Consider the following 13556-nt stretch of genomic DNA (forward strand, 5'->3'; position numbering starts at 1 on the left):
AAGGTGCTTTGGAGCCGCGGCGCCTGGGGAGTGGAGGTGGCGGCCCTGGCCTGATTCGGGGAGGAGTCGGCCCTGCCGGGGCCCGCAAGGCTGGGGAGTGAATGAGCCGCTCGAGCTAGTCTCTTCCCCGCCCACTCCCTCCACTTTCTGCAGCCGGGGCCGGGCCGGGAGGGGGCCGGAGGCGGCCGTGGCGGCGGCAGCGGCAGGATGTTTTCCAAGAAGCCGCACGGGGACGTGAAGAAGTCCACCCAGAAGGTGCTGGATACTAAGAAGGACGCGCTGACCCGTCTCAAGCACCTGCGCATCGTCATCGGTGAGGAGCGAGGGGTGGCGGCGCCGAGGCCTGGGTCGCTCGGCCTGCCTCCCCTGGGATCCCCTGGGACTCTCCCTGGGGACCTGGCTCTGTGGGGGAGAGTAGGGCTGAGCCGCCTCGGCAGAGACTCGGGAGGGCGGAGAATTTGGGAAATGCAAAACTTGGCAGTTGGCAGACACTATTACCTTTTACACAGGGATAGCTCATGGTAGCTTAATGATCCGAACTCATTTTAAAAATTAGTTATTAAAAACTCGGGTCTTTTAGAGACTTTGTGGAGTCTTGGTTTTATGGATAATGCGATTTATACGATATGTTTGCCAGATGACGACTGTCATCCCCACCCAAGTAGAAAGAAAAACAAAATTCTCTCCCAGATAATATAAACCTTAATGTTTCAAGTTTCTTGGCAGAAGGGGGCAAGGAGGAAGCAGTTACACCTCTTTGGGAAGTGGGTGGCTCCCTGAAAGCTTGTGGGAAAGAGCCCCGCCCTTCTGTTAATGCACCTTCATCTTTACTGTCATTTAGAGGAACAATTATTATTAATTATAAAAGACTAGGTAGTTGATTTTTTCCTTTGCGTCTTGAGCATTGTAGAGAGTTCTGTTCTTATTTCATTAATTTTTTTTTTGTCTGCAACTCTCAGCTTCTATTGTACTTTAGTGGGAGACTAAATAGTGAGTATGATGATTTACGTATCTTGTGGATACTTGATCACCTGGCTGATAAGGACTGTGATTATACTTATGAGACATCTCTTTTAGTACTTTCATTTATTTCAGATGAAGAAATTTGAGGTGAACGGGGAAGTCAGTTTGCCTAGAATTAATGGCAGAACTGGGTTTAGAACTCAGAATCCTACTCAGTTAAATATTGCCCCAAGCTGTCGTCCTAATGAATATTTGTTTCAGGAAGGGACGTTTAGTGAGTATGTCTATTATTTGGTGTGAGTTTTTCTACTTTATATTACTCATACCCACCAGGATACGGCCAATAGTACTCAATATTTATATGGTGCTTTGCTGTTTACAAATGATTTCTCAGACATTATCATAAGTAATCCTTGCAAAAATTCTATAAGTAGATATTATTGCCCTTTTTAAAAAAAAAAAAATGACAAAGTTGAACTTTGGGAATAAGTGGTTGTCCAGCTACTGGGAGACTGAGTCAGAACTGAAACCCAGATATCTTGTCTCTAATTTGCTTTCACTCTTCTTGCACTTACTGTAGGTAATTTCTTCCTGTGTTGGTGTGTGCACAGACCCACGTGCGTGTATGTGCATGGGTGTGCACACACATGACCTGATTTCTTTAGACAGGGCCTTGCATTACCATGTCCTCCTGCCGTAGCCTCTTGAGTAACTGGGACTACAGGCTGCAGCCACTGTTCAGCTTTTTAGAGTGGGCTGGGAGGAACCTGCTATATGGCTGCTGGCCCCTGACAGTTACTCTTTATGACCAGTAGTATGCTACTTGAGGTGAAGTCACCGAAGAGAAGATTTGGCTGAGAGTGGGACGTTGTAAGTTAATGTGTGAATGTAGGAGATGTATCACAGATCATAGGAGTTGGAAATTGAATGCGTAGTAGAATTTGACTCTCACTTGAATAAGCAATAGGTTGGGTAATGACGGGACTACCAAGTTAAATTTCAGTAGAGTATTGAGATTTCCTAAATTAACTGACATAGTTCTTTAGTTATTGAATAGTTGAGGAATGGTTTATATATATACTTATTTGGCATAGAGGTTTTTTACATCTGGAAAACACGGCCCAAATCAAGAGGTCACAACACGTCAGGTATTTTGTAGGGCCTGGCTTCCTCAGATTGAAGATAAAACAATTTTTAAAAAACAACCTTTCATTTTTTAGTAATTTATGTTCTTAATTTAATAGAGTTAACACTGGTGTGTGTGTGTGTGTGTGTGTGTGTGTATAAACATTTATAATATCCTTAACTTTCAAATGTGGACATTCTGCTTTCAGACTTCCTGCCCTGTGAGGGCCGTACAGAGACTACACTTCAGTAGTGTTAGACTAGTAGTTTCTCAACCAGGGACGTTTTTGCCCTACAGAAGACAATTGGCAATGTCTGCAGGTACTTTTTCACAATAAGTAGGTGCTGCTAACACCTGTTAGCAACTAGGGGCTAGCAGGAATGCTGCTAAATATCCTGCAATGCACAGGATAATTCCTCACAACCTAATTCTGGTCCTAAATGTCAACAATACTGAGGTTTAGAAACCTTGTCAAAACATAAAGATGGACCTCTAAATTGCTGTCTTTGGTTTTAATATGTTAATTAAATTGAATAAATATTCTATATCACTGGGTGGTTATAATTCTTTTGTTTGAAATACGGTGAATGTTATTTATAAGAAAATGATGGGAAAAAGTAAAATGCCAAAAGCTGAATAGTAATCTCAGAGGTCTGCTAGTGTCTGATTTTTGCAGGTGGAAAAGCCACTATTTTAAAAAATATATATTTTATTAAGTTTATTTATTTTAATTTGACTAGAGAGGTACAGGGTGAGAGAGAGAGAAAACATGAGAAATCAAGCCACCAGGTTCAGGACTCAAACTGTGGTCGGCCATATGGGAGTCCAGCACCCTTAACCACCACGCCACCTGCCATTCCTGGAAGAACCACTTTAAATCTCTTTTGTAAAAGGTGCAGGTTTTAAATAAGGTGGACATAATGAGGAAACTGTTTAGTTTGTTAAGTAATTGATCATTGCCAGTTACCCAGGATTTTGATTTTGATTTTTTTTTTTTGGTCCCTTCTGAACTATTTTAGGATTAAACAAAACTGCCACTCATCCTTGGGAGAACTCAGTGTATCTAAGTATGTGAGAATATAGTCCTAATTTAAATATACAGGGTAAACCTTTTTCCTGGCATTTGGTCCCCACTGTGGAACAATTCCAGTTAAATTTATAGAACTTGACTCTTAAGGACTTAGGTTTAAATGTGCTGTATTTATTGATATTGCTATATATTTGATTTATGGGAACTGGAAGTGTGGTTTGTCTTTTTCTTTTGTAATTATGCTGTAGGGCATGTGCACTTGCCAGACAGACAGAGAGAGAGAGAGAGAGAGAGAGTGAGTGAGAAAGCCCCCTTTGGGGGGATGGCCGTGCCACAATCCCTTCTTCTCTTGGGATTTGGGTACACTTACACATGCGCCTGGAGTGTTTTTCAAGCCAAGGTTCAGGACTTGAACTTCATAGCCATGTGGGATTCAGCTACCTTAACTACCATGCTCCCTCTGGTCCCAGTTTTTCTTAAAATAGACAAAAAAAAGTCTTGTCTAGTTCCTAAGGCTATATATTATTTTTGTTAAGCCCCTGACCTCCTCCCCACATTTTATAACTAACAGTCTTAAGATGGTGGTAGGAAATTAGCACATGTTAAGTAGCTAACATAATGCTTGGTATATAGTGGATATTGACTAAATGTCAGTTTTTTAAAAAGAATTATTTATTTAATTTTATTTATTCATTTATTTATTTTAATTTGACCAGACACACACACACACACACAGAGAGAGAGAGAGAGAGAAAGCAAGCAAGTCACCAGGTCTGGGACTCAAACTGTGGCCGGGTATGTGGAAGGGTTCAGTGCTTTAACCCCCTACACCACCTGCTGGTCCCGTAGTTTTTTATTGCTTTAAAACAGCAGGCTAACAGTTCAGTCCTTTTGATATATCTTTCAAAATTTACTATAGTGTGTATGGGTTTATGGAGAGAGACATGGGTGTAGGTGAGAAATCATTCTCCATGGGGAATGGCCATTCTGCAATCCCTTTTTCTCCTTTCTCCTCTCAAGATTTTGGGGGTGCATGCACACATGCCCAGTGTGTTTTTCAAGCCAACTGTCCTGAAATTGAACCTCATAGTCTGCCATGTAGTATCTAGGTACCTTAAAACATCAGCTGGACTTCAGTCCTTTTGATTTAAAAATAAAAAGGTATATACTAAGACCAGCAGGTGGTGTGGTTGTTAGGGTGCTGGACCCCCACATTTCTGCAAACCTGGCAGTTTTGCTTTCTCACTTTCTCTCTCTCTCTCTCTCTCTTTCTCTGTCTCTCTCTGGTGAGTGCATGTGCCCTATAACAAGCAAACAAACAATATTAAATAATTATTTTTTAAAATGATACATGCAGGCCAGCAGGTGGCATGGTGGTTAAGGGCAGACTCCCACATGGCTGACCACGGTTCGAGTTCTGCACCTGGCTGCTTGCTTTCTCATTTCCCTTTCTTGCTCTGTCCCTCTCTGGTCAAAGAAAGGAAGGAAGAAAGAAAGAAAGTTAAATTTAAAAAAAGATACATGCTTATTTAGCTAAAAATGTATTAATTTTTAGATTATGTTGACAGCTTTATTGTTATAATTGACATACAGTAAATTGCACATTCTTAAATATGTAATTAAGTAATTTTTGACATATGTATACCTCATGAAGCCATCAAACAGTCAAGATTAAACATATCCTGACAATTGAGATAACAAAGATCTATAACCTCTCAAAATTTTCTCATGACCCTTTTCAATCCCTTCTTCCCACCCCTACCCACCTTTCCCTGAGCAGCCACTAATCTGCCACTCTAGATAAATCTGCATTTTCTAGTTTTATATTAATAAGATTATACAATATATAATGGGATTATACCATATAGTCTTCTTTTGTTTGGTTTCTTTTACTCAACCTTTTTATTTAAAAATTAATCCATATTGTGTGATGTGTTAGTCATTCATTACTTTTTATTGCTGAATAATATTCCATCAAATATCTAACCATAATTCCTTCCTTCCTTCCTTCCTTCCTTCCTCCCTTCCTCCCTTCTTTTCTTCTTTCTTTCCTTTCTTTCTTTAAAAATTTTGCCAGAGGGTCCATGTACCCTCCAGAGAGAGAGAAAGCAGGAAAACAACTCCCATAGGGCATGGTCACACCACAGTCCACTCTCTTCTGTTTTACTCTCCTTTCAGGATTTTGAGCACACAGGCACATGTGCCCAGCATGCTTTTGAACCCAAGATCTAAGACTTTAACCATACAGTTGGCCATGTAGAATCCAGGCACTTCGACCACCAGACCACATGCTAGCCCACAATATTTTTTTTAGCCCACAGTATTTTTATCTGTTCACTTGTCTTGATGGATTCGTGGGTTGTTTTGGACTGTTTCTGATAAAACTGCTGTGATGTAGTTAAGTAGACTCATTATATAGACATGTGCTTTCTTTTCTCTTGGATTAATATCTAGGAGTAGAGTGGCTTATTTATATGGTAGTTGTATGTTTAATATTTTTTTATGCCAAATTCTGTTCCACCATTTTACATTTCTACCTGTAGTAATGAGAGTCCTGGTTCCTCTTCATACACAGCGACAACACTTGGTATGGCCAGCCTTCTTAATTTTAGCCACTATAATCAAGGTTTATTGGTTATGATTAGTATTTCCCTTATATGGAATAGCATTGAATATTTTTTGGTGTGCTAACTTCCCATTTATAGTTTCTTCATGATGTTTCTGTTACAGATTTTTTAATCCATTTTTAAATTGAGTTATTTCCTATCTTACCCAGTTTTGAAAACTCTGTATTCTGGATACAAGTATTTTATTAGGTACATGATTTGCAAAGATTTTTTTCCCCTCACTTTTTGCATTTTCTTTTCATTAACATTTTCTTTGAAGGAGCAGAAATACTTAATTTTGATTAAGTCCATATGTTAATTTTTTTCATTTTTGTCTCTTTTTTTGGTGATACATCAAAATCTTTGCATAACCCAAGGTCATAAAGGATTTTCTTCTAGACATTTTGTAGTTTTAGGATCTACTTAGATCTATGATCCATCACAGATTTAATTTGTAAATGTGGTATAAGGTGAATTTAAGTTTTTTTTTTTTTTTAACATGAGAATATCCAGTTGTTCCAGCATACTTTGTTGAAACAGATTGTCTCTGTCTACCAAATTGCCTTTGCACTTTTGCCAAAATTTAGTTGTCTAAATATGTGTGGGCCTATTTCTGGACTCTGTTTTTTTCCAGTGATGTATCTGTCCGCATTGGTGCCAATACCATGATGTTTTGAATACTGTGATCTTATGAATCTTGAAATATAATATAAATGTAAATTTTTGACATGAAATAGTATCTCTCCAACTTTACTTTTCCTTTCAAAAAAATTTTTTTTAAATGTCAGGTTCTTTACATCACTCACCAGAGAGAGAGAAGTGAGAAATCACTCTGGAGGGTTGACCATGCTGCAGTCCCTTTTCCTTCAGTCTCCTCTTGGAATTTTGGACATGAACGCACATGTGCCAGTGTGGTTTTTTTTTTGGAGAGGTTTTCGCTATAGGGCGCATGCGCTCACCAGACAGAGAGAGACATAGAGACAGAAAGCGAGAAATCACCCCCCAGAGGAGATGGTCATGCCACAATCCCTTCTCCTCCATTCTCCTCTCGGGCTCTTGGGCATGCACACCCGCCCGCAGCCCCGGCGTGAATTTTAAGCCACCAGGTCCGGGACGCGAACCCCGGTCGACTACGTGGGAGTCCAGCGACATAGCCATTACGCTAACTGCTGGTTCCCCCAGTGAGTTTTTCAAGCCACTGGTCCAGAGATCGAGCTGCATAGCCAGTCATATGATTTCATCGCCATTTGAGTTTAAAGATTACCTTGCCAATTTCTTTAAAACAAAACAAAACAAAACAACATGGTTGAGGGGGCCAGCAGGTGACCTGGTGGTTAAGGTGCTGGATTCCCACATGGCTGACTCAGTTGGCACCTACATCTGGCAGCTTGCGGAAGTTTCAGAGGCTCAGACTTAAAACTGGTATTTGTGAAGCATTTGCAGCATGACCATGCTGCAGGGGGGGTGTTTTCTCCCTCTTTCTCTGTCTCTTTCTAGAGAGCACACAAGCCCTCTAACAAAATTAAAAAAAAAAAAAAGGAATAGAGCAATTAGTGATAAATGAAAACAAATGAATAGACAGGGCTTAAGGGAAACATTAGCAGGTTCTGGAGATGAGCTGATTACATCTAGAAGGCATTGAATTTGATTCTTAGATTTCCTAGCAGCTAAGGTGAAGAGAGAAACATACTAGGTTACAAGTGTTTGGTGTCTTAGAAAAGGAAAAAAAAAGAAAACATCCTTTTGTTTGTAGTGAAAACTCTTTTGTTCATGTGCTCATATACTATCTAATAGCTCTTCTTACTGAAAGATCCATAGAGCTTGAAGAAGAAAATAGCAAAATAGGGATGTTTTTCACCAAACAGTGGCACCATCTTTCGGGTTACTAAGACATGAAACTTTTGTCTTGGATATTGTAGTAGAAAAAGATAAATTTGTGTTGGACACTTGGAGTTTGAAATTTGGGCACAGCCTTACAACTCCTCCCAGCCAAATTTCTCTCTCTGTCTTTATAATATTTGAATCTGTTCCTTTTAGTTAAAAAAATATTTTTAAGTATTTTTAGTTTTTTTGATACAGAGTGCATGCACTCACCGGAGAGAGAGAAGTGAGAAATCACTCCTTGGAGGGTTGACGATGCTACAGTCCTTTTTCTTCCAGTCTCCTCTTGGAATTTTGGGCATGAACACATATGTGCCAGTGTGTTTTTCAAGCCACTGGTCCAGAGCTTGAGCTGCATAGCCAGCCATATGGTTTCAGCATCTTAACCTCCTTGCCACCTTAGTTAAAATGTTTATAACAAGAAACATCTTGCCTGGACTTTTGTGCCAGCTTACTTACTGGTACGCTTTTGAAAATCTTATTTTTTTGTGTATTTTTGCTATAGGGCTTTTGTGTGTGTGTGTGAGGGGAGGGGTTTGTGAGAAAGCACCACACAGGATTTGGGGAATGCCTGCACACATGCCCGATGTGTTTTTCAGGCTGCCGGGCCTGGGATGCAAACTATGAAGTTGGCTGTGTAAGATCCAGCTGCCTTAACCACCACAACTTGGTTGGCCCATCCGTTTGGAAATTTTTTCTCCTCTTGGTCTGTCTTACATGGTGTTTCAGTCTTTCTGAAGCACATTACTGAGCATATTACTCAGAATGCTCTAAAACCTTTTGTACAGTCTTATTGCCCATAGGATAAAATACAAAATCCGTATCCTGCATTCAAGACAATCTATGAGGAAACTTAAAAAATTCATAGAAAAATGGAATTAAAATACATGTTTATTTCTGTGCCAATTTTTTGAAATCTACCCATAGCTTTTTCATTATATGCATTTTCTATGAACTTTTTGAAGACTCTTGTATTATATATATGATCATAGATGACATTGCAGATGCATACATTTTCACATAAATGTTTTTGGCACATTTTATATTATATGTACTCTTACTGAATTCTGTTTCTCCTCTGAAAACATGGATCCTCTTGTATCCCCATTTCAATGAGTGATAAATTCTTTCATGACTGAGAAATCAACATTCCTACTATTGTAATTTTGTTACTGTTGTGCTTTTATTGTTACACTTCATTCATCTGAAAATCTGTCTTCCTTGGGGTGCACTTCCTTGATTGCACTATCTTTCAAACTTTGTCACTGTGCTTATCTATCATTTTAAAAATTTACTTTTAACAGTTTGCTGTAGGGCATTTGTTTTTACTGGAGAGAATAAGAAAGAGGGAGAGTATCTCTTGGCCCTTGGGAGGGGGAAGACCGCTATGTAACAATCCTTTGTCCCCCATTTTCCTCTTAGGATTTTGGCCCTGCACATACACGTACCCGTGTGTTTCTCAAGCTGCCAGTCTGGGATGTGAATGGCATAGTCAGCCATGTGTGATCTAGCCCTTAACCACCATGCCATCTGCTGGCCCATTCATTATTGTTATTACATTTCAAATCAATGCAAGGAAGTGACTTAGCAACTGTTACTCCTTTCCTCTACATCCAAATCTAAAATAGAATAGCCAGGGTAAGAGGTATGTTTGTATTATGAAAAATTTGTTGTCATTGTTTCAGTTCTTTCAAGTCAGTGGCTTTAAGATTCCCAGTTGCTTCCCCTTTCCATCAATTGTTCTGAGGGCCTTCTAGAGACAAGAAGGTTGTTATAAGGTTACTTCTTATAAATATGCCATTTCTTTCTTTCTTCCTTCCTTTCTTCCTTCTTTTCTTCCTTTAATTGCCAGAAGGCACATGCATTTGTCAGAAAGCAGAGTTAAGAGTCCCAGATCCTTTGGCTGTAGAAACACGTTGTGTGTGTGTGTGGGTGTCCAAAATCCCAAAGGGAGGGAAAAATGGAGAAGGGATTGTGGCATGACCCTTTCCCATGGGGGGGAGGTGCTTTTTGCTTTGCTCTCCTTACCTCCCTACTACCCTAGCACATGCACCCTCTGGCAAATTAAAAAGAATAAATGTAATAAAAAGAAGAACATTTTTTGCTTTTCTCAGTCTGATCTACATGAACTCTATTCCTTTTCAGATTATTTTCCAAGAAGGTTTAATTCTCAATTAACCAGGTTGGGTATGGCAAATCTCATAAATTGGAATGTCCAGGAGTTAAATACTAGAAGCGATAAAAGGAATCGGCAAAATAAGAAACAAAAACTTGTACCATTAGCAGTCACGCCTCGTTCCCTTTACTTCCTGCTTTTGGTAGCTATTACTTTACATCTCTGTGGTAAACTATTCTGAATATTACTTATAAATAAAATGAAAACTGTGTGGCTTTTGTGCGTGACTTCTCTCGTTTAGCATTTTCAATGTCTTCATTAATGACTGCAGTGCCATTCCTGATCAACTGCTCTGCTTCTTGTCCAGTGTTCTTTCTGTCTTTAAAAGTGTTTTTAAGGGCTAGCCCAGTGGCCTAGTAGCAAGGGAGCTGGATCCCACATCTCCATTTGTCTGGTTTGAATACTGGCCCTGTGCTTGAAAAACATGTTGGGTGTGTATACTTTTATACCCTGAGTCCTTAAAGGATGGAGAAATGGAGAAGATGGGATTACTGCATGATCAAGCCCCACTGGGGGAAGGAGCACACCCCTCTGTTTTTTTTTTTTTTTTCTGTCTCTCTGTCTATGGTAAGCACATGTGCTATGTAGCACACACACACAAAAGTCTTCAAATATTACGTTATTTGTAGACATTTTTGTCTTGATCATTATACCTCATTGAACTTTTAAAGTAATTTTATGTTTCTAAATTTTTTTTGGGGGGGGGAAGGTTTTTGCTATAGGGTGCGTGCGCTTGCCAGACAGACAGAGAGAGACATAGAGACAGAAAGCAAGAAATCACCCCCCAGGGCAGATGGCCATGCCACAACCCCTTCTCCTCCATTCTCCTCTCAGGATCTTGGGCACGCATGCACAGGCACCCGGCGTGAGTTTAAGCCACCGGGTCCGGGACACGAACCACGGTCGACCACATGGGAGTCCAGCGACATAGCCATTACGCTAACTGCTGGTCCCTGTGTTTCTAAATTTTGATATACTTTGTCATTTCATTTTTAGTAACTAACACTTTTTTTTAAAATAATTTTTATTTAACTTTATTTATTTGTTTATTTTAATTTGCCCAGAGAAGACAAGAGAGAGAGAGAGAGAAAGAGAAAGGGAAAGTGAGAAAGCAAGCCACCAGGTCTAGGACCTGAACCATGGTTGGCCACGTGGGAGTCCAGCACCTTTAACCACCACACCACCTGCTAGCCCCAGTACCTGACACTTCCTACTATATATGTACGTTTAATTTTGAATGCCCTGTACCATATTGACAACTTCTTAGCAGTACTGTGTTTGAACTTTGAAATCTTTAAGTGCCTTTTTAAAAGGTTTATTATTACCCCAGCTTAATGAATAAAACTATTACAGACATCACAAATTATTACTTTTTTTTTTTTTTTGGAGAGGTTTTTGCTATAGGGTGCGTGCGCTTGCCAGACAGACAGAGAGAGACATAGAGACAGAAAGCAAGAAATCACCCCCCAGGGGGGATGGTCATGCCGCAATCCCTTCTCCTCCTCTTTGGATCTTGGGCACGCACACACACGAGCCCGGTGTGAGTTTTTAAGCCACTGGGTTCAGGATGCAAACTGCGGTCAACTACGTGGGAGTCCAGTGACATAGCCATTATGCTTATTGCTGGTTCCCACAAGTTATTACTTTTCAATTAGCAATAATCGCGCCTCGGATAAACCTCATTGCTTACGATACTGCCACTGCGCAAAGCTTACAAATTATTACTTTTAACTCAGATTTTAAACCATCTTGTAGAGAATTTAGGAAAGCTGTAACTGAATTGAAGTAGATTAATTTTTTTGGTATGGTTAATGATTTTGAACAAATATCTATGAGAGTTTTTCTTTTAAGAAGTAAATAATATGACTTGACCACCTTTTAAAGTTAAAACTAAAATGTGTAAAGATTAAAGTTCTGATATAGATATATATTAGATAACGTAATAGGATAGAATCGAAGAGTAGTACTTTGACTTGCTAAGTATGATTTAACATGTATACAAATTATATACAAATAGTAATCATTAAAACTTTGTTTATTTTTCAGAGAATGCAGAATCTATTGATCTTAAGCAGTTTTTTGACCAACATTTTTCACATATATATTACGTGTTCTTTGAAAATTTTGTGACTATCGAAGCTAGTCTTAAACAGAAAGGTAAGATTATAACATCTATATTGGCTTATGTTGATGTTTCTAATAATTGTCATTAACATTAATAGAGTCTGTTGAACATCAGAATTATAGTATTATTTCATTTCTTTATGTCAGATAACGTTTTGCTATCTCTCACAATGTTATCACAGGCTAGTAATATTTGCAAGACAGCTTATGAGTTAGTGTTAACTGTTGTTAGCTTGTGGAGGCTTCAAAGATTTGCTTTTTCTCTGGTCAAGTTTATCTGTTTCCTCATCCCACTTTCTTTATTCCCTTAGGCCATTCCTAGGGGAATGTGTCCAATGTGAACAGTCATTTTCATTTTTAGAGCCCGTTTAAAGTTCTACACAGCGGGGACTAGCAGGTGGCGTGGTGGTTAAGGCACTGGACTTTCCCCATGGCCAGCCATGGTTCAAGTCCTTGACCTGGTGGCTTGCTTTCTCACTTTCTCTCTCTCTCTCTCTGTGTGTCTCTCTCTGGTCAAAATAAAATAAGTAAATGAATAAATAAAATTTAAAAAAAATTTAAAAAGTTCTACACAGATTTGTTTTTAGACATAAGTACACAGAACCTAAATTTAATCAAGTAGAGACATGCTAACAGTACTGCTTACACAATTCATAGATATGTTTTAGATATTTTCTTAAAGAATCAGTGAAAAAAATTTCAATTCCTTTTTTTTAATAACTATTTATTTTATTTATTTTTTTATTCATTCATTGATTTTTTAAATTTGACCAGAGAGAGACAGAGGGTGAGAGTGAGAGAGAGAGGAAGTGAGAAAGCAAGCCACCAGGTCCAGGACTCGAACCCCAGTCAGCCATGTGGGAGTGTTCAGCGCCTTAACTACCACGCCACTTGCTGGTCCCAAAAAAACTTCAATTCTTGAAATATTTTGAGCTCATTAAGTGATTGTTAACAATGAGAACAAATGCTATGTTTAAAATATTTTCCTTTAAAAATATTTTAGGTCACAAGTCTCAAAGGGAGGAATTGGATGCTATACTTTTTATTTTTGAGGTAAGTGTCTATAACTTCTTTAAATTTTTAAAAAAATAATTTCTTGGGGGGGATCAGGTGGTATAGTGGTTAAGGCACTGAACTCCCACCTGGCCATTCACAATTCACGTCCCTGGTGGCTTGAAACTCAGGCCAGGCGCATGTGCATATATGCCCAAAATCACAGGAGGAGAAGGTATTGTGGTGTGGCCATTTTCCCTGTGAGGGGGAGGGTCATTCCTCACTTTCCCTCTCACTGTCTCTGTCTCTCTGGCAAGTGCATACACCTTATAGTATAAACCTTAAAAAAAATTTTTTTTTAACATAAAGATAATATAGAAGTTTTAAAGCCTATAATGAAACATTGTTAGTTTGCCAGCCTTTCGGATAACTAAATCTACTTTTTAACCTAAAAGTATTCCTGACTAGGTCCAGCAGGTGGTATAGTGGTTAAGATACTGGACTCCCACAGAGCTGAACATGGTTTGAATCCCAGAGCCAGTGGTTTAAAAATCACTCTGGGCATGTGTGCATGCACACCCAAAATCCCAAGAAGAGAATGGAGAAGGGATGGCCATCCTCCCTGTAGGGTGATTTCTCACTTTCGCGCTCTGTCTC

General features: G+C 39.2%; 1 protein-coding gene and 1 pseudogene across 4 annotated transcripts in view; one reads left to right on the forward strand and one right to left on the reverse strand.

Annotated features, from left to right (window-relative positions):
• Window positions 1-6: 6 nt before the first annotated feature.
• The window catches only part of RALGAPA1 (Ral GTPase activating protein catalytic subunit alpha 1), a 223837-nt gene continuing 210287 nt past the window's right edge, over window positions 7-13556 (forward strand). For all 4 annotated transcript variants that reach the window (XM_014589290.2, XM_027773395.1, XM_006152371.3 and 1 more), the window contains exons 1-3: window positions 7-313; window positions 11829-11939; window positions 12910-12959. In XM_014589290.2, coding sequence (XP_014444776.1) covers window positions 208-313; window positions 11829-11939; window positions 12910-12959 — 267 coding nt within the window. In that variant the 5' untranslated portion in view covers window positions 7-207. The remainder of the gene's footprint in view (window positions 314-11828; window positions 11940-12909; window positions 12960-13556) is intronic.
• Window positions 11376-11494, reverse strand: LOC114008504 (uncharacterized; annotated as a pseudogene).

The sequence above is a fragment of the Tupaia chinensis genome, unplaced genomic scaffold, assembly GCF_000334495.1.
Source record: "Tupaia chinensis unplaced genomic scaffold, TupChi_1.0 Scaffold000350_1, whole genome shotgun sequence".
Lineage (NCBI taxonomy): Eukaryota > Metazoa > Chordata > Mammalia > Scandentia > Tupaiidae > Tupaia > Tupaia belangeri.